This window comes from Aphelocoma coerulescens, chromosome 7, assembly GCF_041296385.1.
Source record: "Aphelocoma coerulescens isolate FSJ_1873_10779 chromosome 7, UR_Acoe_1.0, whole genome shotgun sequence".
Classification (NCBI taxonomy): domain Eukaryota; kingdom Metazoa; phylum Chordata; class Aves; order Passeriformes; family Corvidae; genus Aphelocoma; species Aphelocoma coerulescens.
The window spans coordinates 16,271,070-16,294,468 of NC_091021.1; the positions used below are offsets into that span (position 1 = coordinate 16,271,070).

Sequence of the window (23,399 nt, forward strand, 5' to 3'; positions counted from 1 at the left end):
TACTCCAAATATTACAAAAAGATTAAAGCACCATCAACTACTATTCTTGAGGAGAGCATATTGAATTTTTTATTAGAAGGATTTATTAAGTCAATTAAACATTTTGATTTTCTAGATGTTCCCGATGCCAAGGTTGCAGTTCCACCTCAAAAACCAGCTGAAGGTAGGGTAACAAACCATACTTGTTCCAAATCTGCACTGAAGCAGAAGGCCAGTGGGAACCTCAGAGAAAAATCTTAGCTCAGTTATAAGATCTAGTTAATTGTCCCTGTGAGCAAGACTTGACTTGGATAGGCTTCTTTGCTGTGTGGAAGGTGAAAACTCTATACAGGTAGTGGTAGGAATTAATTTAATTCTCTTAGAAAGAGTCCTTTCCATCATGTTTCCCTATCAGTCTATTGTTCATTTGATCTTCCTTTGATTTCCATCTTCCTCAGTGATTTTTTTTTTTTAATTTTTACCTCTTCTTTTAGTCACAAAAATATCTTTTAAACAAGCTGTCTGAATTACTGCCTTTAAAAACACATTCTTTTAAAGCCATATGTTGGATTTCATGTTTATGGCAAACGGTCTCTCCCCAGGCTCTGTTTTTGGACTACAGACTACAAACAGTATTTATACTTCTGTTACACCCAGTAGCTTACTATAAACCTCAGCAGTTTAAACTTCTTGGGTTTATTTCCAGGATAATTTGGTAAATGCTCGCAGTGGCAGCAGGAGGGGAAAGATTTGACATTTAGATGAATTGCCATCAGCAAAGATAGGAGAGTGATGGCAGCAATGAAAGTAAAGCTGAGGACATTCAGGGTTCAAATAAAGGTAGACAGGGGATTCCCACTCAAAATATATTTATTCAGCTGCTGTAAACTGTCAGAATAAGCACCATGTTTGCTTTCATTCTGCAGCTGCAATAAAATCTTAAAATGTATTTTTCCAAACCAGGGTTTTTCTTCATTTACAAGGAAATATCAAACTTAAATCTTGTTCTAAATATTTCATTTTTCCTACAAGCTGCCCCTATTCCTATTCTTCTGCCTCTTGTTCCACCTCCAGAGGAGAAAAAGCCAGGTAAATGTCCTTACAGTATTTGAATAGTGTGTTCATGTTTCATTATGACAGTTGGGTTTTGAATTTTTGTTTGTTTGGCTTTTTAGGGATTCTTAAGGGGTTTTAATTTAAATTTTTAAATCTATTATTTTTAAGCAGAGAGAAAGGTTCCATTAAAGAAAGTCCCCCAAAAGGTGGTTAAAAAAGGTCCTGAAGAAGTCCCACCACCTAAAGGTAACTTTTTCCTTTTTTTGAAAACTTTTTTAAAAAGAGTACAATTACCTTGTGTTTTGTTTTGAAATAACTTGAATCTACCACAATTGTTTGATTTCTGTCTTTATGTTAAAAACATACATTTAAAATCCAAGCTGATCGTGACTGCTTAAAAAATAGTCCCTTCTTTAAACCATCAGTGAGGGTGAAATAATTTCATTAAATGGGAGCATCCAATATGCCTTGCAAATTCCAGAATATAATATGAATAATCAATATATTTATTTTAAGTTCCTGAGGTGCTACCAGAGAAGCCCAAAGAGATCAAAATAACATCCATGGCAAGGAGAGAAGAGATACATGAAGAAAAGAAAATACATGAAATACCCAAAGAAATTTATGAAGAATGGGAAGAAGATTATGGCGAAGACCATGACTATTATGTCAAGGAAGAAGGCTATGATGAAGGGGAAGAGGAATGGGAAGAAGCTTATGAGAAAAGAGAAGTGACTTATGAAGAAAAAAGAATAATTCATGAAGAAGGTATTTGAATTATGTCATTTTATTTCTTCTCATTTCTCATATTAATTATTAAGCCCCCAACATTTTGAACTAGGCAGCATTTTTTTTGTTTTTGTTAAAATATCTGGAACCATAGTATGCTGACAAATTTTAAGTGACACTTGATGATAACACAAGATATCACAAGGTATGGATGCAGATAGTAATGGATACATTAGAAATTCATTGCCAATGAACTTTGCAGGTCTTTAAAACTTAATATGCGTTAGTAGTAGTAGGGTATGTGTCATTTTTAGTTTTTTGCCTATTTCTTCTGTCATTTTCATATGTTCTAGATAAACTTCATTTACTTAAATATTTCACACATTTCTTGATTGATGTTAATGGCTGTATTTTGCAATTTCTTGCATGCTATAACTGTCTTGGGGATTAGTAACGTGTGCCTCTAGGAACAGAATTTGGCTTTGATGAGAAAATATAACACTTGAAAATACAGAAAACATTTTACTTCAACAACTGGATCCCCCAAACTCTCTGTGTGTTTTTAAAATTCATAAAATTATAATGGCATAACTAACACCTTTCTGTCCTCAGAGCCTTTAGATGACATATTTTTATCACTAAGTAATGTTATTGTTTTTTAAGTGACTGAAGTTCCTAAGAAACCTGTGCCTGAGCGAAAACCACCAGCAATTACAGCTGAAAAGAAGGAAAAGAAGGAAGTAACTGTTCAAAAAGGTAAGACTTCCCCACAAAACTAACAGGAACATGCAGAGTAAGATCTCTTATGCATCTTCTTCAAGCTGAATGATGCTGATTATTCACATTTCATTGGAAAGGAGAAAATTCTCTTTATGTTAGACAGCAAGATGAGCAAGGCTCATGGCAACCCTTTCTCTCCTCCCACCTCATACTTCTGAGCTCTCTGCTCAGTTTTGGTTGAATGAAAACAAGAATTGATGGTAAAATCAAACTGAGCTTCAGTTATCCTTTCTTCTCCCTGGATATTAGCCTTGGGCACGGGTGTAACTTTTAAGCCATTAAATGCTGCCCTTCTGGGAAGTGTTCTCCATTTACATCACTTCACATCTCTCAGGGTATGGTGGGCCTCATTGCCACTACTGTTCACCACAGTAAACAATGGGCTGAACAGTGCACAGGATGCACAAGGTTTATAATATTCTAAACAAAAAAGGGCCAGTTCCATCTGGTTTCTGTCCAGAAAACAATTTGCAAAATTACCTAAACAATAAACCTATCTGAATTACTTGCAGTTGTCAAGAAACCTGTTGATGAAAAAGTGGAGGTAAAAACTCAGAGAATTGCAGAAGAAAAAGTCAAAAGGACTGAGGGTAACTACTGTTTAATTATCTTAATGTCATCTTTCCATGAAAGTTGTGGATTTTGTTACTAAGCTGATCTGCATATGCTTTGTCTTTACTTAACATGGTCTGATCAATTTTTCAGTCTTTGAAACATCTCATAAAATCTTCTGCTGAATTATTTAAAAAGAAGATTAAAATCTTTTCAGGGGAAAATAATAAATGCAAATATTAACTACTAATGCTTTAAGAAAGGAAGCGTGTATAAAATTGTACTGGATGAAATAGTGTGTTTCACTCCAAGCTGTAGATACTAAATCCCCGTCTTGCTTAGATTTCCATCTTGACCCATCTACCAAGATGGCTTGGTTAATTCTTTCGTTATGAAATAAAGATGCACCCTTAGTAGCTACGTCCTTTTGTATGGCATTTCCCATTCTGCAGCAGGATTCTGCCAGCTGCAATTCAGTAAGCGTCAAGAAATGACCTGTATGCTAAATGCCCTGAGCTACCCAGCACCTTTAGAACGTAGCAATAAAAAGAAACAAACACATTCCTTATGTTGCTTTGTGTGATTCCAAGAAGCCTGACTTACCTGCTGAGTTAGATTGTCTCATTTGTTGTATTTTCAACATAACTGATAGATAGCTGTAGACTTAGTTTGATCTCTTTGCCAAATATTTGACTGAGTAACAAAATTCTAATGCCAACAGTTACCAAGAAAGTTCTGCCTCCAAAACCTACACCAATGGTTGTTGAGGAAAAAGTTATGAAAAAAGAAGGTACAAATCAGCATCTCTGAATTGCAGTTTACTTTTTTTTCCAGCACCCTAAGTGTTTCTGTGCTTCTTTTGAATATGTGGGCCTGTGTGTATGTATCTGGATCCACAGCAGTAGTCATGCTGTGACTACTCAGTGTTTAACTAATATGTCTACCATGCTTTTTTTGTTTATAAAGTCTGTTTTTAACGTATTTTTGGATAGCCTTTTGCTTCTTGTTTAAAGAGCCTATTGGTCACACTGCAGCGTGACTTAGCTTTGTCTTCATCTATTCTGCTTGCTGGCCTATCCTTACGTAATAAACATAATTGTGCCCCTATGCCCAAAAACATCTTTAAAGAACCACCTCTAGAATTCTTTTGATGAACTATTTCCAAAAGCCCGTGCATGGATTTTGTTTCAAATATTTGGGTTAAAGGTGTCTGTGTCTCTAGTCTTTAACAAATACTAAATATTCTACTTGCGTGCTTGTTCTGTGTTCAGTATTTTAGAATGTGAATACTGACTGTCTAAATATGTCTAAGACTTTAATGTTCAGTACAGATAAAGATTTGATAAAAACTCACATGCTGACTACCACTAATGTGGATCTAGAATATTAAATACTAAAACAAAATCCTATCTTTAAAGTACCAACAGTAGAAACATGGACTGTTTCAGAAGAAAAGATGTCAGTTTCTGTCCACAGAGAAGAAGAGTATTCATATGATGTTACAGGTATGTACAAAACCAAAAGTATGTGCACCCAAATCAAAACAATCAGTCCTACTAGACTTTCTTTTGATCTATTTTTATGTATGGCAAATTACATATTTAGACACATCATATACTTGTCTTTTAGTATGCCTTGCTTTTTTTTGTCCATTGTGTTATGTAGCTTTACTTTTATTTAGCTTAATAAATGGAAACTTTTCAACTATTTTATCTTAATATTGTTTAAATACTTCTCTTTGAAGAGCCAACAGAACATGAGAAAACAGTTGAAGAAAGATTCTTTGAAGCTGTTTACCCAGTTGAAGGTAGTTTGATTAAGGACAGAAGTCTAATCAATATTTGTTTGTTTGTTTTAATTTGAATCAAAATTCATTGTGAGATTTGCACATGCTGTCCATTTCCTGGCTTAAATTTTTTTACATATTTACATGTGGGTTTCAGGGGTGATTGTGTACTGGACACACATAGTATCTTCTTAAAGTTTTTCAGATTTACTATGGACATTGATATTTCCTATCTCAACATTTAATATCTTTAAAATTCCTATTGTAGCACATAAGGAAGTTGAGGAAGAAGAAGAAGTCGTTTCTACAGAACTGGAGATCTCTCATGTTGAAGGTGAATAAAGTCTTTGCATCAACATCTGCTCCATTTTTCTGAACTTTCACATTATCTGTCTGTAACATTGTTTACCCAAGAATAGCATATCAGAACTGAGATTTCAATTTCTCTATGGCTCTGCTCTCAAAGCTTCAAGCCCTACTGCATTTCTATCTTACTCTTCTTCATCACTGCTTAAATTAATTCTTGTAATAGCTTTTCATGAGATGGGTTTGTTGTATCTGTTTGATAAAACAGAATAGTTTTTGGCTTATAGTGTTTGCTTATACATCATGTTAAGAGTAGCCTTCTCTGGTTTACCAATTATTTTAACTATCTCCTAAATGATCACCGCCTATCTTTTAAAGTGCCTGAGATACCAAAGAGGCGTGTTCCAGAAGAAAGAAAGCCTGTTCCTGTCCCTAAAACAGAAGCTCCATCAGCTAAAGGTATTTCTACTGCTCTAGTAAAAAAAAAGAAAGAAACAAAACCCAAACAAATATTCTTTTTTTTGTATTATTTTTCATGTTTTCGTGAATACATTTAGGAATTTACTCTCTATGTGCCTTTGTTTTTGCACTATCTCTGTATGTATTATTTGATTTTGAATTGTCTCCATTGCACAGTTTCAGTTTTTCAATTGTGCTGTAACTTAGCTTAGAGCTTCAATTTGTCTCAGCTTCTTCTTCTCTTTCTTAACAATCTTTTGCTTAATATTTCTTTTTGTGTGGCTTTTGCTGGCAAGCGTAGGGTTTTTTTTACTTCAAGAGAGTCCCCTGATAGGTGCTAGTGCAGTGATTTTAACATAGGAGTTTTATATTGTATCATAGTGTCTTTCCTGTATAGTCCACATTTGTCCAAAAGGCTGTATGCTGTATTGTGTTGGTTGCAGTGCTCAGCTCCTTGTCCAGGCCCTGTGTTTGTTGTATAAAACAACCTTGGATTACTCAAACCTGGGTCAGTGTTCCAAAAACTAAAGATGTCTTACTTTAACAATGTTTTCCAAAGTGCCTGAAGTCCCTAAGAAAACTGTTCCAGAAAAGAAAGTTGCTGTTGCTAAAAAGGAGGTGGCTCCCCCAGCAAAAGGTACAGCATCTTTTGAATGTGGGCTTTAACCAGTTCTGTGCTATTGTCTTCTTTTCCTAACTTCTCAACATAAGCATGTGATAAGTATAATCTTTGTGTTTTCCATGCGTGAACAGGTCTGTTCTCATCTAAGGCATTCAAAAGCCTTAGAAAGATTACTTAAATGAATTTTGATACCTTTAGAGTTTTTGAAGGGCCTAGAAAAACTGCCTGAAGAAAAAGTACATTATCCTTTTCCCAAAGGAGAACATCTGCATGCCAAAGATACACTTACTGATGGAGTGTACACTACTTGTTGAGTTCTATTTTCCTATTAGTCTGTATGTAAGCATGTTTGTGTTAGAATTAATATTTTATGTATAATTCTCTGTGCATCCATGAGAGTTTTTAAGACCTGGTAATATAGTCAAGCAGCTCTTTCTTCAGTTAAGAAATCAGTCTTAAAGTGTTTGATAGTCTTCCAGCAACTGGTTTGATTTTGGTTTTTATCAAACGTATGTTGCCCTTGTCATATATCTTTCTATGTTAAGTGTATGAATGTGTTATGTGGTGTGTCTAGATATTCTTATAAATGGATTAATGAAATCTATAATACTTAATAAATCTTTGAAATTTAGAATTCAGTTATCTTATATTTTATGTTTTTTTAAGTGCCAGAGGTTCCTAAGAAAGCTCCACCAGAGAAAAAAGTTGCTGTTCCAAAAAGAGAGGAAGCTCCAACACCTAAAGGTACACTTAAAAAAATAATTTTCTTTTCTTTTATCTTAAACATCTTGTTTATGTCAAATTTTGGGTTTGATTGCTAAGTTAATCAGGTTTTACTTGCACTTCAGCCATGTTAAATATGTATCTTTTGTGTCAGTTTTGTGTATAGGTGTGCTATAGATTTATTCTTAAAACACTTGTTAATTTTAGCTAAAGATAATTATAATTAATATCTTTGAAGTGCCAGAAGTACCTAAGAAACTGGCTCCAGAAGAAAAAATGCCATATGTTCCTAAAGTAGAAATTTCCTCTGCAAAAGGTACAATATAGCTCACTTTAATATCACTTATTGTAGCCTTTAAAACATTGCATTTATCTCAACTTGGTCAACTGTCATGTTTGGTAAGCAAAACATGACCATGTGTAATCTTTTTAAACAACACATTTCTCTTGAATGCTGATGATGCATTTGCCAGTTTTTACTTCAGAGGTTCTAAAACAAATACTTTCTTTAAGTGCCTGCAGTTCCTAAGAAACCTGTCCCTAAAGAAAAAGTATCTCCTGCTGTTCCTAAAAAAATTGAGGCTCCTCCAGCTAAAGGTATGCTTTCCAGCAGAATGCAAGAATATGCCATCTCTCACCTTCTGTTTATATGTTCTGTACTTAGTCACTGATTTGTGCTTCCCCTGTGAGTTCTGCTGTTCTGATTTAGACAATGAATCATTAAGTATGTTGTATCTCTTATGCAGTATTTATATAATATTCTTGCTAAATATTGAATCTCCATTATATGTTATGTGCTCAGTACCCTTAAGCAACTCTTTGGAAAACTAGAGTTAGCATTTTGAAACTATGCTTTCACAATGGAATTGGAAAAGCACACATTTAATATCATTGTCTTTCAAAGTGCCTGAAGTGCAGAAGAAAGCCAGTTTTGAAGAAAGAGTACTTATTACAGAAGAAAGAATATCTGTTGCCATTCCAGAGGAAATCCCATTACCTGAAGGTATACTATAAACAGACAATAGTGAGAAACTTGTGCTATGTCTACAAGTCTGTTGCTCTAATATCAAGATCAAAATACACCAAAAATTTTTTCATAGTTATCTTCTATGAGTTTTGTGTTGAACTCCAGGCAGGTTAAAAGCCTCCTAAGTGCCACTTACAATTTCAGTCTTGAATGTCAGGATCCCCCCACATCAACAGGAATGGAAACTACTACTGAATAAAATGATCTTCAGATCAGGGGCTCATAAAATTGCTGTAGCAAATATGGATGTATTGTTTAATTTAGACTCCAAAAATTAGAGCTGTGACCATCCATGTGTCATATTCTCTACAAAGCTCTCTGTAGCCCTGAAGATAAAATACTGCTTCCCTCTGCAGTGTCAACTTCTCACCAGCTTTCAGTTCACCTTCTCATGTTCAGGAAAGATTGAGATCAGTTGTTCTAAGTTAGTATAATTCTGCATAATATCTGCTTCAAGATAACTGAAATCAGCATTCTGTCTGGTTTTATATCCCATTAATAAATACCCATTAATAAAGTAGTAAAGACAATTTGCACTTTCCTTTAAAAAAACATAAATGAATTTTTAGAAGCAAATTTGGAATGTCTATCTAAAACACGAACTTGCACATACACATCCATATGGATACATGCAGTGCTAATTTCTGTTTGCCTCCTGCAAATTAACCTTTCCTCTGGAACTAGTTGACATTTTCCCTGACACAGTCAACTTTGTAGATGAGTCCATGCCAGGATTTCCTTTCAGTTCTTGACCTATCCATCTCATTTGTTCCTCTCCTCACTTTTCACACAGTTGGATCAAGGAGCAACCTCTAATTCTTTGACTCTTGTTTTCTCCACCTGAGTTGTTGTGATGGGGAAATTTGGGGAGCTGAGGCATTCTATTGAACTGACAGTTGACCAGTGAATGGTATTAGATACAAAAACACACAATAGGGTGCATGGGACATGGACAAACAACATAATTTAGAGGAAATAATACATATGTATGTGCACAGCACTTTCTGTATTTTATGCATATCTTTGCATATATTATCATATAGAACTTCTAAGAATTGATCTTCATCTTCTTTATCCATCAATCCCTCCTTCTCTCCATCTATCCATCCACCAAAAATACTAAAACAAATAATTTTCCTTAAAGAACCAACAGTTGAAGAATGGTCTGAAGAAGAAACAGAGGAAGTATCTATTTCCATTCACAGAGAAGATATTTCTGAAGGTACGACAACAATTCAGAAATACTAGGCAAAAGCAAAAAAGTAATTTTTGCTCTATACCAAATAGACAGTTTGGATTAATATCTGCATTATTCATAAGGAAAAAATTACTACTATATCAATACGTTTTGTAACTTATAAATTTTAATTTTAATGTCTACAACTTCTGTTACTTGCTTTTGAAAAGTACAGTAGCTAATCCTGTTTCAATACAGTGAAAATAATATGTTATCTCTTTGATACTGAGATCTATCAGGCCCTCTTTTTGTTTACAAAAATCCTCTGCTGGAAATTCCTCTTCCATCAGGTTGCTTGGATGACGTAAATGTTCTTGAGAATACCATGGTGCACTCAGATTCCTCAGACAATTTAATTGTAAAATGACTATATTGTTTCCACCTGTAAGTTTATTGGTGGCAACATAGTACTGGTGAAGGACAGTAACACCGACTGATTCAGTTTCTATGACAAGTGACACCACAGAAAGATTTTCCATGGACATCTTTAGTCAAGGAATTTTCTTGGTATTTGGGAAAGAAGGTATCTCAAAATGGACAAATTTCAACATTAGTGGACAGAGTAATGGATTGAGCATTTTCAAATTCTACACAAATACAAGATGAGAGCTCAGTCTCTTGCTCCATTTAAGTTGCTTGGAGTGTTTCTATTAGCCTCAGAGGAAGCAGGATGGCTTGAATATAGATTTTGTCATCCCAGATGTGTCTATTAATAAAGCACACTGTTTATTCTTGTTTTACAAATATTATGTTGCTTACCAGGGCCATTAAGATAGTAATATATGTCAAATACTTAAACTTCGGTATTTTTATATTTTACTCTTTTTAAAAGTTACTGAAGAAGAGTCTTACTACATAGAGGAGACAGTAACTGTTCCAGAAAGAGAGGAAGCCCCACCCACAAAAGGTATACATTCATTTCACTACACCATCCAAGTTGTTTCATCATTCTTGAAATTATGTTGCCACTATATGTTTATGTCCATTTTTGGCTTTTTTGTATGTGTTCATGCTATAGTGATACTACTCCTCTATGTAAAACAATGTATTGTAATCTTTTAAAGTGCCTGAGAAGCACAGGAGAATTGCCCCTGAGCCAAAAGTCCCAGCTGTTCTTAAGGAAGCTCCAGGAGTTAAAGGTATAAATCAGTTTCTCAACTGGTTGATGTGTCTTCAAAGGAATTATGTTTGTCTTGCTGTCTTGCTTGTACATGTTGACAGGGGTGGTGTCTTCTGACAATGATAAATGCTGTATCAAATTCCACCTTGTACTTTGAAAATTATTTTTTGTCTTAACTCAGTAAAACAAATTGTGTAGTAGGCAATTGCAAATATTACACTTTAATATTCTTTCTCATCTTCCTTCTCATCTTACTCATTTTCCTAAAGTTCCTGAAGTTCAAAGGAAAGCAGTTCCTAAAGAGAAAGTACCTGTTCCTGTGTCTAAAAAAATGGTGGCTCCACCAGCAAAAGGTATATCAGTGTTCCTGTTGCAAAAAAATGCAGTTTTGCTGCCTTTCATCTTTAACATATATGCCTACGTTGGGGATTGTATTGTTGATACAATATATATCTCCCTATCAAATTTCTTCAACATTAAACATGTATTTATGTCTGTGTACAATGACACCTGTGACCTGTGCTGTCTTGATGAGATTTTATGTTATTCTATGTTATTTATATGTTATTTCATCTTCTATCTTATACCTGTTGATAAATCAAACAAATTTTCTAAAGTTACACAATCTTTTTTAAGAACCTGCAGAAGCATTGGTGCCCACTTTTGAGGCAGAATTTGAAGAACCTCCAACAACCAAAGGTAAACAGATTATTATCATGGAGATTTTTTAGTTTGGTCTTGCAGTATTTGTGTTTAGGCATTTTACTTAAATACAGTTTTGTTTGTTAGTATCTGTAACCTTTGTAGGGATGACTCTTTACTCATTTTCGTGCTATGGCTGTAAAATACGCTCTTCAGCAGTGTCTTATTTTTGTTGCTGTTGAAGTTCACTTAGCACTTTTTTTTAAACAATCAGAATAAGTAAAAGACATATATCTGCATTTCAAATATTGTAAATAAATATTCTTGCACATTATTTTTAAGTGACTGAAGTTCACAGGAAAACTATCACAGAAGAAAAAGTTGCAGTTGCTAAAAAAGAAGTGGCTCCACCAAAGAAAGGTATATAATTTTTCAGAGTTACACAAGAGAAGTCTTGCTTCAGAATAGTGCTTTGTATTTATGTCTAGTTACCTAACACAAACTGTAATGTGCAGTTTGCTGTCTTTTTTTTTTTTTACTTGAAGTAATGTCAAGTCTCTGATTTGTGTTTTGTTATCTGCTTATGTTTATATACTGTGATTAATTTAACATCTTTTACAATAAACTTCTTTTTAAAAAATGCTAGCAGTGCCCAAGAAGCCTGTGCCAGAAGACAAAGTACCTGTTCCAATTCCACAGAAAGTGGCAGCTCCACCAGCTAAAGGTATACAAGCTCTTTTGAAAGTAGAGACGGCTTTTAAATATCAGACATCCATGTGCATCATACTCACAGTCTGCCTAGTTAACCAATCTGTCTCTCCTGATTTGATTATAAGTGAAAAGGACCTTTGTCTTCTCCCCTTCAAAATACTGCAGAGTGTGACAGAGAATAGTCATACACCTTCATTCCTTGCATTTTTTAGCTATTTAATACCACTGATCGCTCTGGATGCTTAAAGGCTTTGCCAAGCTGAGTGATTATATTTACTCAGTGAAAAAAAAAATTGAACACATTTAGAAAAAATTATCAATGTTTTATAATATTGTCAATATTCAGTGAAATGTTTCAAACTTACAAATATGTCTTCTGTTTCTGTGCTTTTCTTGTGTTTGATTTTGTTATGTACCCTGTATGTGTGCTGTTCTGTGGTTTAATTGTGTTTCTGAAGAGTCTAGAGACAAAGTATTTATTTCTTACCTTCCTCTTATTCATTCCATCTTACTTCACAATATGCGAATATACTGTTTGATTTTGATTTGTTTTGGTCTATATATCTATTAGCCTGATATTACATATATTATTTTAGTATATATTATTTGTATGTCTCATGTGATTGTTGTGTTCATTATATTTTCTTTTAAATAGTGTGCTATTTGCTCCTAATTGTCTGTCCATAATTCTTTCGTATGAACTTCAGAATGTGTGTGATTTGTTTTAGAAGCTAGTATTCTTACAATTACTATCTTTAAAGTGGCAGAAGCACAGAGGAAAACTGCCAGAGAAGAAAGAGTATCCATTGCTGTTCAAAAGAGAAAAGTGCCTCCACCACCAGAAGGTAGTCCTGGCCATGGGTTAATCTATGAACAGATTGTGCTCATGTAATACTATCAGAGCTTCAGGCCTATTGGTCTGGCACATTTCCTGAGGTTCAAATTTAGAATTATAGAATCATTTAAGTTGGACAAGATGCTTAAGATCATTGAGTCCAATCATTAATCTTAAACTATCAAGTCTATCACTGTGATCCACTATAGTCCCAGGGGAACGTTTACATAGTTTTTGAGAAATACTAGAGACATTTTTCCCAGTTACTCTGGGGGTGGGTGGTGTCATGAAACAACAGTAATTTTTCTAAGAAACTCCAAATGGGATATTTATTGTACATTATATGACACCAGAAAAAAACATATTAATGTTAGACTCTGTCTTTGAAGTACCAACAGAAGAAGAACACTGGGCTATGTCAGAGGAAGTATCCGTTTCTCTCCACACAGAAAAGGAGATTTCATACACAGGTATGAAGACAAAAAAGATTCTGTGTCCAAAGTTACATCTTATCAGCCAGTAAAAAAAAAAAAAGAGTGAAAACAAAACAAAACAAAATTTCATGTCCTTTGCTATTGCCAGTTTATCATGATAGTGAAGCTTGTAGAATAACACAGGACAGTATTTCATTCTCGCGAAATGTTTAATGCTTTCCTCTTGGCTTACTGCTGTTCTCATAGTGGAAGCCCAATAATTTCATTCGGTCCTCCTTTTCAAATCTTGCCACCTGTCTGACCTTTGAGGGGAAACAGGAGGCAGTCTTGGCTTTCACTTAAAGTAACATGCTTTCCTATTCTGAAAAGAAAGACAGTCCTTTCCTGTTCTGTAAAAGCAACTCCTCACCTAAATATGAAGGTTAAAAAAAGAAATCTTTACTGTTACCTACATGGCTGAGACACTCAACACAATCCAACGTAATGGACCTGCCTGCTCAACTGTCCATAGCCTTTAAAGAAAATTCATTGCTCTTTCACTTTGCAGACTATCAACCGATTTGTGAAAAATGACCCACAAGATGCCTCATACTTACTACTTTTAGACCTGATACTGTTGATAAACAGCATTATCATATTGATATCATGAAAGATTAATACAGAAAAATCAGTGTGAAGTTAAACTATCTATTTAGTCTCCAAAGATGGGGGGGACAAGCATATAATGAGTACTAGGAGTAAGATGGAAGACAATCTTTGGTCCTCTGTAAGGCAGGTGTAATATGCCATCTGGAAGGAAAAGGGTCAAAGCAGAAGGATGTAAAATGCAACAGTTCTCCAATGGGGTATGAAACAGAGGTGTTTTAGCCGGAAAAAAAGGAATCTAAAGGAACCTGAGCTTTCTGAAAAGGGCACTCATGCACAATGCCATTTTTGTTATCAAATCCACCAAAGTACCAGTTCCAACCAGTTTTAGTTTAAGATTTCAAATGTAGATGTACCTGGCATTTACAATTAAATATCAAGGAGGACTCTGCCAGAAAATACTTAAAGAGCCTCAAAAATAACACCAAGCATCAAGACTTGTGTCAGCCACTCATATATGCTCACTGTAGCTTATCATGAATAATGCCTCTAGAAATCCTCAAATCTGTCACTGACAGAATGGATTCCATCTCTTGAGGTGAGAAAAAATCTCAAATCTATTAAGAAAATGCCACAGTTATTCTCTAACTTGCCAAGTCTGCCAGATCTTGAAATGCCAAGGTAATTTTCTGTGCACTTTCCAGTTATATTGGTCAAAAATTTTCCAAGACACCTGCCTCAGAAGACAAGACCCACACACTTCTGTAAAAGAGAATACGCTGCTTAAACATAGCAAGCATTCTTTACTAAATAAATCTTAAAAACTGGATATATACACATCTTAATCTTTTGGAAATGCTCCTACTTTTACAAGGAATGGCTCCTTGCCATGTCAGAACAAACAAGTCACTTCATAAAGGAATTGACAGAAGAGGAAAAATACCTTCCTCCCTGAGCAAGTAATTATTTTGCTTCTAATTAGACCAGAACTCTTACCTATTGCTAGTCACTCTCAAAGTTTTTCTCCATGTGTTCCTTCACCTTCATCTGAAGCTTCCTACACAAATCTTTTGTTGTCAGTGAATAAGGACTCTTGATCTCTTTCTGAGGTAGTGCAAAGTGCCACTGTTGTGAAGAGGAGCTGCTACAGAGAACAATGAGTTTTAATTGATTTTGTAGTTGGATGGCTTTGGATTTTGAGTTCTGCTCACCAGCAAGCTTAACTTCACTGTTGGCAGCAGCGGATGAAGCAGGAATCATATCAGCTGCTTCTATTGGTATCTTGAAAATTTTGCTGTTTCCTAATTGAAAAGCAGCCTAATGACTTCCCTAGCTACATGTCCAGTGACAATAAACATGCATGTCTTTTATATGTGTTTGTAAGATATCTTTTTCTGTTTCTTGACAAGAATATTTTTGCTTTTAAACAATTTACATCTAAAAATTCTTAAATGTAATTGTACTGTATCTTTTAAGTGCCTGATGTACCAGAGCGGGCTATCATTGAAGAAAGAGTACCAATTTATCCTCGTAAAAAATTGGCAAGACCACCAGCTAAAGGTATACTGGATAGAGTATTGAAATATGGTATAAATGTTTTTTGTGTGTTGTGTGTTCCATGTACAGTGAGTACTGATTTGTTTTCTACGGAATGTTCTTCCTTTCGTTAATTCTTAGCCAAAAATGCCTTTTGATCCTTATTATTAGTAAGATCTATGTGCTAAATTTTAAGGTTCTTTTAATTGGTATCTTTTAAAGTGCCTGAAGTACGCAAGACAGTTGTCCGAAAAGAAAAAACCTACGTTGAAGTTCCTCAGTATGAAGAGGAAGAAGAGATTCCAAAATATGAGGAGGAAGATACCACCAGATATGAGAAGGAGGTAATCCATTACAAGGAGGAAGTTCGCCACTATGAAGAAGTTAGTCACTATGAGGAGGAAATTCCTCAGTATGAAGAGGAAGAAGTTCCTCAGTATGAAGAGGAAGAAGTTCCCCAGTACGAAGAGGAACAAGTCATCCATTACGAAGAAGAAGCTGCTTATTATGGAGAGGAAGTCGCTGAATATGAGGAGGAAGAGTCACAAGTTCCTCAGTATGAAGAGAAGGCTCCCGTACCAGCTAGAGGTATACTTGAGGGTTTGTGTGAGAAAAAGCAGTATCTTTTCATTCTGTGAAAATGCCAAAGTTTTGTTGTAAAATGTTGCAGTAAGTGTGCTTTACAATGAGCATTCTTTTAAGATATTTACTGATTGTTATATAGTGCAGAAAACATGTGATGGCTGTATGTCTACTCTTTACCGCTACCTCCATAAATTCAAATGTTCCATGTCATACATGTTCGTTCCTCTTTCATATGGACTCTGTATAACCCACTAAGAAAATTTAACTGAGCTTAATTTCATCCTCATCTGGGGTCCAATTTTGCTATCAGACTGTGCTTGAAATACTTCAAAATGTTTATGTAAAGTCTGCAATCATAGACAAAAAATATATTTATCTAGCAAATAGCTAGGGTACTTGAAAATAAGTGATTTAGGAACACAAGTCACACTGAATTATTTTCAGAAACCTTAGAAAGCCCTATGGTTGATGTTTATTTCTATCCTGAAGGGAATAATATATTTTCATGAAAAAGGAAGATACGAAAGCTTTATTAAATATCCATATTTGAATACTGTTAGTTTCAGGTGTTTTCCTTAGGACTAATTTTTATGGTATGGGTATAAATTTTCTACATTTTTAGTACAGGATAAACATAATATTGACTACTTAGGAGAACTAGGTCATGCCAAGATCTTGGTAATAAAACCTTTCTGCATCATAATATAAAGATACAGATCATGTATATCCAATTTTCCAAAATTACATAACCATCTAAGAGTGTCCTTTCCAGTCCTGATCCAAATCATTCCATAGTGTCTTTTTCCATCAAAGAAGTTCAGAATTTCTTTTGACTAATTAATGAATGTCAAAACTATATCTAACATTGTTTGCAGTAGAAATTTTGTCATAAACATGAGCATATTATACTTAGGTGAGAAAATATGAGGCTGTACACTGCAAAAGCCAGGCTAATCCTGAGCAGGAAAATTAGTGTTGACTGAAATTTACATTGACTCTCTCATAGAGGCTAAGTTTAATTCACATGTGCTCCAAACTTTCTTCAGTATGCTCAGAGACAGTGGGATTATTCTCCTATCATTGTAAAATTTATATGAACATTTCTGGGGTTTGGAGTACAAACAAAAATTTAGATATGTTTTAGTTGAAGCCTTTGTCGCACTGCAGTTAAAGTCTGTTGATTTCAAAAGAGTAAAGGGATTTTTTAAAAACATTTTATTTACCCAATAAATTATGGGATAAATTGCTGGGTACTTATAATGTGTCCACAGTTCTCTGCTTGAAGTAACTCAGTTGATAAACTAGATGTGCTTGAGTTTTTTGCATGTAGAAAGCTCTTGGAAATTTTTCAGGAAGAAAATGCAGTCAGCAATTTATATTTAATATACATAACAATATGATCAGATGCAACCTATTACATGCCTGACAAGCATTACAAACATAGTTCTAGGAGAAAATATTGAAAAGTAGTAAAAGCACTAAATATCTTACACGGCAATTCGATAATTGTTTATTACAGGGTTTGTAATAAACATCCAGGAATTGGAAAAAAAAAAAAGTTGTATTTTTGAAAATTTCCCACTATGACATTTTATAATTGTTTTTAATAGCTGCTCAAAAAAGTCAAACTCTGACATCTTCTGATCAGCAAAAAATGCCTTGAGGTCAAAAACATTTTTATTGATGGCCTCAGTGGCTGAGCAGGGAGAATGGACATAATAGCAGCTAATATGATGTGTTTGTTATTTTATTTTGTCTTAATGATAAAACCCTGTTAAATCAAAGCTGTTTGTTTGGAGTATGTGATGTTTGCTTGTATGAGTATGTATTTGTGATGTTTGTTTACACTTTATGTTCCTGTTGTTATGGAAGTAAATACCTAAAGCATTAATGTTATCTTTCAAGTGCCTGAGGTTCCCAAGAAGCCTGTTCCAGAGGAAAAAATACCTATTCTGAAGAAAAAAGAACCTCCTCCAGCAAAAGGTATATATCATCTCTTAATGTTAGAAGACATCCTCTGAATATGTAATTCACATTATTTCTCAGATGCCCTAATTGCTTATTACTTATTTCTGTTCTTTTTGGAGAGAGGTCTTCATATAAAATAGTTGTGTTGCTGTCTTTTTTTATTCATTTTTATTTTGAGTAGTTTGTGGTTTATTTTTTTAACCAAAATTATGTTTTTGAAGTGCCTGAGGTGCCAAAGAAACCTGTACCTGAAAAGAAAGTCCAAGTGCCAAAGAAGGAAGCTCCCCCAGCTAAAGGTATATGCACTTGCAATTATCTGTGACCAGAAAGATCTTCTAGCATTCATTTATCTTCTCACTTGTGTTAAAAATTAGGATAGAAAAAAAATTGTTACTCTTAAGAACTGTGGATCTTTATGTTTGTGTTTAATTGTTTTAGTGTGACTGGTTTGTATGTCATGTTATTTTAGATTCTCATGCCAAGCTCAATTTTTAATAATGTCTTACTAAGTTCCAGAAGTGCCAAAGAAACCTGTGCCAGAAGAGAAGGTTCCTGTTCCTATACCAAAAAAGAAGGATGTTCCACCTGCCAAAGGTATATGACTTGATATAGCTCTTGACTGAATGTTTTATTAAAAAAATATTTTAAGTCAGTCTTTTTTTCATATGTAATGTAGAGCGAAGAAAGTTTTCTATTCTTGACAGTTCTTCTTTGTCATCCAACTTTATTGATTCATATCAGTGTTCTTTAACTTGTGGTCCAAAAATGAAATTCTTAAGCTACAATAATATTTTTTCAAGCACCTGAAGTACCAAAGAAACCTGTGCCAGAAGAGAAGGTACATGTCCCAGTGCCTAAAAAAGTGGAAGAGCCTCCACCAGCCAAAGGTACACCGTTTTCTGGTTCAATGTGTGATTTTATTTTTTGTTTCTTCATCTTTAGAAGAAGATTGTTACTGCCAGTAACAATCCCATTCTTAGGCCTAATGTGTTTGAACCACTCCCTGAGCTGTTTGATCAGTACACTGTTGTTTGTGTCCGTCAGTCATGGGTGCTATGCCTATTCTATGCTTGGAAAATGTCTTTGTGTTTTGTATTGTCTCTGTCTTTTGGATCTAAATCATTTTAAAGGGCTTGCTTTTTCAAAAACAGATTCTCCAAAAGTTAAAAAATTTACCTGAACAGCCAGACTTCCCCTTTAGCCTTACTACAACGATTTGTGGTTCTGTACTCTCTGTGTGTTTGTAAGTTTACATGTGTGCATAAATCTGTGGATAAAATCAATGTTAATTTTCACACACAACTAGATTTTACCATATTTGTGAAGTTATCTTAATATCAGATATAGAGTTATCATTTTACTATGTTTTATGTTATATTGAAAATTAATTCCCTAAACAAAAATGTCTTTAAAGTGCCTGAAGTGCCCAAGAAGGTTCCAGAAAAGGCAGTACCTGTCCCTGTACATAAAAAGCCAGAACCTCCACCAGCCAAAGGTATCACTACCTATAACTAAACATATGGATGATGCTTGTTCTTGTTTCTGTATATTTGTTGTCAGAATTTAACTGCAGTATTGTAGCTGTGTGTGACAAACGTACTTGCTAATTTACACTCTTTAGCTTCTGTGTAAGTTGTGTCTACGTTTTCTACAATTAAAAACTATCTTTAAAGTGCCAGAAATACCAAGACGTGCCAGTGAAGAGGTACCTATTTTTGTTCCTGAAGAAGAGGAAAAGGTTCCAGAGATGCCAGCAAGAGGTACATCATTCCTTAAAGAATATGAGAGCTTTGTTCAATTCACTAACAGATCTTCATCTCCAGTGATTGTTTTAAACTTGATGTAAACCTCAATTAACCTTCTGAGAGGAGTTTTCTTCTTCTTCTTTTTGGTCTTTGTGACTTTGTTCTGTAGTTTTAGTAGTTTCGATGCTCTAAAAGCAATTACCAATTTCTTATGAAAACAATATCTTTAAAGTGCCAGAGGTGCCCAAGAGAGCTGTCCCAGAAGAAAAAGTACCTGTTGCAGTTCCTAAAGTAAAGAAAATTCCACCACCTAAAGGTATATCACATTGTATGTAGATAATTCCTCTTTCTCTTATTTTCATATTTCAGTGGAACCTAATTTTATCATTCAATTTATACTCACATAAAGTCATATCCTTGGCTATAGCACCCTGCTGCTTCCCTTTAGTGAGCAGTGCTAGGGCCCAGACTGGGCTGGTCTATTTTGTTAATGACTGCAGCGGGCTGAGAATCAGGCCTTGAATGATCTGCTTTTTTCTACTTTAAGTGATTACTGTGAATGAAGTAATTCCTTGTGATATTATCATCCAGAAATAAATTTTAAATTAATTTAAATTTTGTTGAAACAAAATAGCTGAAACAAAATTTTATGGGCCATTACCTGGAAATTCTTCAATTCAGGGAAATCACTCTTACATGTACCTTGAGAATAAGCTAGATTCTCAAAGTTTTTAGCTAAACTTATACAAAAATAACAACAATTTACAACTGATCATACTAATAACGAGATCCTATACCCTAAATGGGAAATTCAAAGTGGAGGCAGACTATTGCAAAGGCCACTGTTGGATGTCAAGCAGATTCTACCTCAGCAGTAGCTGAGTATTTTAGGAAAAAAAAAAAATAAAAAAAGGAAAGCAGACACTGGAAGGTTTTTATGTAAAAAACGTTACTGCTAATAATCTTCTTTAAGCTCTGGTTGGTAGCATATCTTGCTAATATTTTATGTTTGCAATGACACTGGAATTAAAAATTGGGCAAAAGAGCTAGTCCTCTTTTGGACTTTTTAACCCAATTGCACACTGCTGTTTTCAGGGAGTGAAAAATAGCCAGTAGTTTCCCCTATTCTTATTTCTATTGTTACTTTAAAGTTGGTGTCCTTATGTTTTATGTTATGGATTTTTCTTTGTGATGTTGTGAAAGTAAAGCTCTTAAAATAATATCTTCAAAGTGCCTGAGGTTGCAAAGAAAGTTGTGTCTGAAGAAAAGGTTCCCATTTTTGTTCCTGAGGAAGAAGAAGAGGAATTTATTCCAGAGGAAACTGTACCAGAAAAAGGTACATGATCTTTTTGCTCAAGTCACTCATGACATCTTTTGTGTTCTTTAAAATTCATCTTTATTTCTTGTTCTAACTTTAATTTATATATGTTTTGGGGGGAGTTTGTGGTCTTGTTCTATGTTTTTATCTTGTTTCCATGTTTGTGCTTTTAATGCTCTGAAAGCAATTTTAACACATTTGCAAAATAATATCTTTAAAGAGCCAGAGATTCCTAAGAAACCTGTCCCAAAAGAAAAAATACCTGTACCCACTCCTGAGAAACTGGAGCGTCCTCCAGCAAAAGGTGCATAAATTAACAATGTGTTGTTATTCTCGATGTTTTGTTTATTTTGTTTTTTGTTTATGTTAGCTTTGTGTTCCTGCCGCATTTCTGTATTGATATCTCAGAATTCCTAGCAGAAAATAAGTGCTTAAATTATTTGACTTGCTCGAGAAGTCTGCCTGTGAATGTAAAGTGTCTTTTGTTTTAATGTCTGTTTCATCTTTTAAAAATATATTCTGCAGATCAGTTCTTATTTTGTCTCTTTGTACATGTGTTCTGTTCTCTTTCTCATACTACTGGTGGATGACATTCTTAAAATAAAATGTCTTTAAAGTGCCTGAGATGCCTAAGAAACCCATTCCTGAAGTGAAAGAACCTGTTCCTAAAAAGGTGCCAGCTCCATCAGCCAAAGGTATTGCAGATTGTAAATGCTGTTATCGTTAACTGATAATATTCTTGGTACAAGTTGAGTTTAGTAAGGGACACTTTAGTATTTCTGTCCTGTATTGTATTTGTCACTATGCTATTTGTTTGTTTGTAAGTCTCTGCTCTGTTGTTCATAAACTTCAGGCTTTGTGTCCATTTAAAAATTGTGCAAAAGTACACTGAAGTTAGGTCTTATCTTTAAAGTACCCAAGATGCCTAAGAAGGTTGCTCCTGAAGAGAAGGTGCTGGTTTCTCCCGCTGAAAAAGTGGAGGTTCCAGTTGCAAAAGGTATATGCACTCCTTATAATTAGTATTTATGCTAGGAATACTCTTGACCTTCTTTCTAACTTTTGTCTCTGTTGTACAAGATTTTTGTTTGAATTGATGTTAAAACTCTTCATTTTCAATGTTGACTTATTGAACCATAAAGCTCTGTTTCTTGTGCTTTTTTACTTACTCTGCTCTAAGGTGATTTAATGTTTCTAAATTCCTAAACAAAATCTGTATCTTTAAAGTCACGGAGGTGCGTAAAAGAGCTGTTGCAGAAGAGAAAGTGCCAGCTGTTGTGCCCAAACCCAAAGAACCAGCACCAACTAAAGGTACAGATATATTTCTTCTTATTTCTCCCAAAGATTTGTTTTTTTCCTCCTCATTCTAAAATCTTTTATAATACATATATTTCTTCAGAAGCATAGTTTTATAATTTAATGTAATTTATGCTTGTGGTTATCATGCACATTCTCTGTTCTTTGTCAATTATCTTGACTAACTGTAAAAAAAAATTTAAATAATTGTCACGTAGTAACAATAATACTGTTTCCAAAGTGCCTGAAGTATCTAAGAAACTTGTCCGGAAAGAAAAAGTCCCTGCTCCTACACCTGTGGTGGAGAAATATGAGTATGCATATGAAGAATATGAGAAGTATGAGACATATGAAACCATTGAAGAGTTTGAGAAGATTCAGGAAGCTGAAGAAATTGAGGCATACGAGGAACCTGAAGAACCTGAGGGATATAAGGAAATTCAGGAACAGGAATATGAAGCGGAGGCCGAGGAGAGAGATGTCTATGAAAAGTATGAGTTTAAGGAGAAGGAAGAGATCTATGAGAAATATGAGGAGGTATATGAGGAGGCTTATGAAACCCAACCAGCTATAGGTAAATCAAATCATGACTTCTTTGTTCTCCTAGTGTGTGTTTCAGTTACTGCTTAAGCCTCCTATGAGTGTTTATTTATAGTTTGCCTTGTTTGTAGTCCTATGTGTGTCTGTTGCTGGTAATGATAAATTAGTTCAAGGATTGTCTCTATTCTAGTCCTTCCAAAGGAATTCCCTTCAGTGTGAAATGGGAGGGTTCCCTATCTGACTGCCCAAGAGTGAGCTAGTGAAGATATAACACAAGCAGAGAAAATATCAATCTTCTAATGGAATTCAGCTTCAATATGAATAATTTTTTTTTGCATTAATATTTGATTATTTTGTCCAGTTTAGCTCCTTTGAGTTACAAAGATATTAGAACTCATGTAGAACCTTCCTTCCCATCATTTAAATTTATGGTCATAGGATGCCTCACACCAAACAGAAAGTGCATCTACAATGTACCAAAAAGATGTACATTGATATTTCTTATTTCATTACTCAAGAATTCTGAGATGACTGCTCCCTTTTTTCTGCATAAATGATGAGGTGATTCCTCTACAAATGAATGATTGCTCTGCTTGCTGTCTTTATATCTGTTGTAATTCTTCATATATCTTATAATACATAATGACATATTTTTTAAAGTGCCTGAGTTGCCCAAAAGACCTCTGCCAGAAGAAAAAGTACCTGCTCTTAAAAGAGAAGCTCCACCAGCTAAAGGTACATCAACCATCAGATAAATTTGAGAACACAGCTTTCTGCATGAGTCTCTGAATCCCCAAATCCAGTAATTTACCTATTCTGATTTGACTGCTA

General features: G+C 34.6%; 1 protein-coding gene across 20 annotated transcripts in view; it reads left to right on the forward strand.

The window, feature by feature from the left end:
* The window catches only part of LOC138112916 (titin-like), a 241,572-nt gene that overhangs the window by 89,153 nt on the left and 129,020 nt on the right, over positions 1-23,399 (forward strand). For 12 of the 20 annotated variants that reach the window (XM_069020545.1, XM_069020525.1, XM_069020531.1 and 9 more), the window contains 17 exons: positions 116-163; positions 1,012-1,068; positions 1,204-1,281; positions 1,552-1,803; positions 2,428-2,520; positions 3,057-3,134; positions 3,818-3,886; positions 4,515-4,601; positions 4,841-4,903; positions 5,151-5,216; positions 5,567-5,647; positions 6,207-6,284; positions 6,936-7,013; positions 7,506-7,589; positions 7,897-7,995; positions 9,164-9,241; positions 10,089-10,163. In XM_069020545.1, the coding sequence (XP_068876646.1) occupies positions 116-163; positions 1,012-1,068; positions 1,204-1,281; positions 1,552-1,803; positions 2,428-2,520; positions 3,057-3,134; positions 3,818-3,886; positions 4,515-4,601; positions 4,841-4,903; positions 5,151-5,216; positions 5,567-5,647; positions 6,207-6,284; positions 6,936-7,013; positions 7,506-7,589; positions 7,897-7,995; positions 9,164-9,241; positions 10,089-10,163 (1,464 nt within the window). The remainder of the gene's footprint in view (positions 1-115; positions 164-1,011; positions 1,069-1,203; positions 1,282-1,551; positions 1,804-2,427; positions 2,521-3,056; positions 3,135-3,817; positions 3,887-4,514; positions 4,602-4,840; positions 4,904-5,150; positions 5,217-5,566; positions 5,648-6,206; positions 6,285-6,935; positions 7,014-7,505; positions 7,590-7,896; positions 7,996-9,163; positions 9,242-10,088; positions 10,164-23,399) is intronic. The other 8 variants (XM_069020527.1, XM_069020530.1, XM_069020528.1 and 5 more) reach the window with 8 other exon arrangements.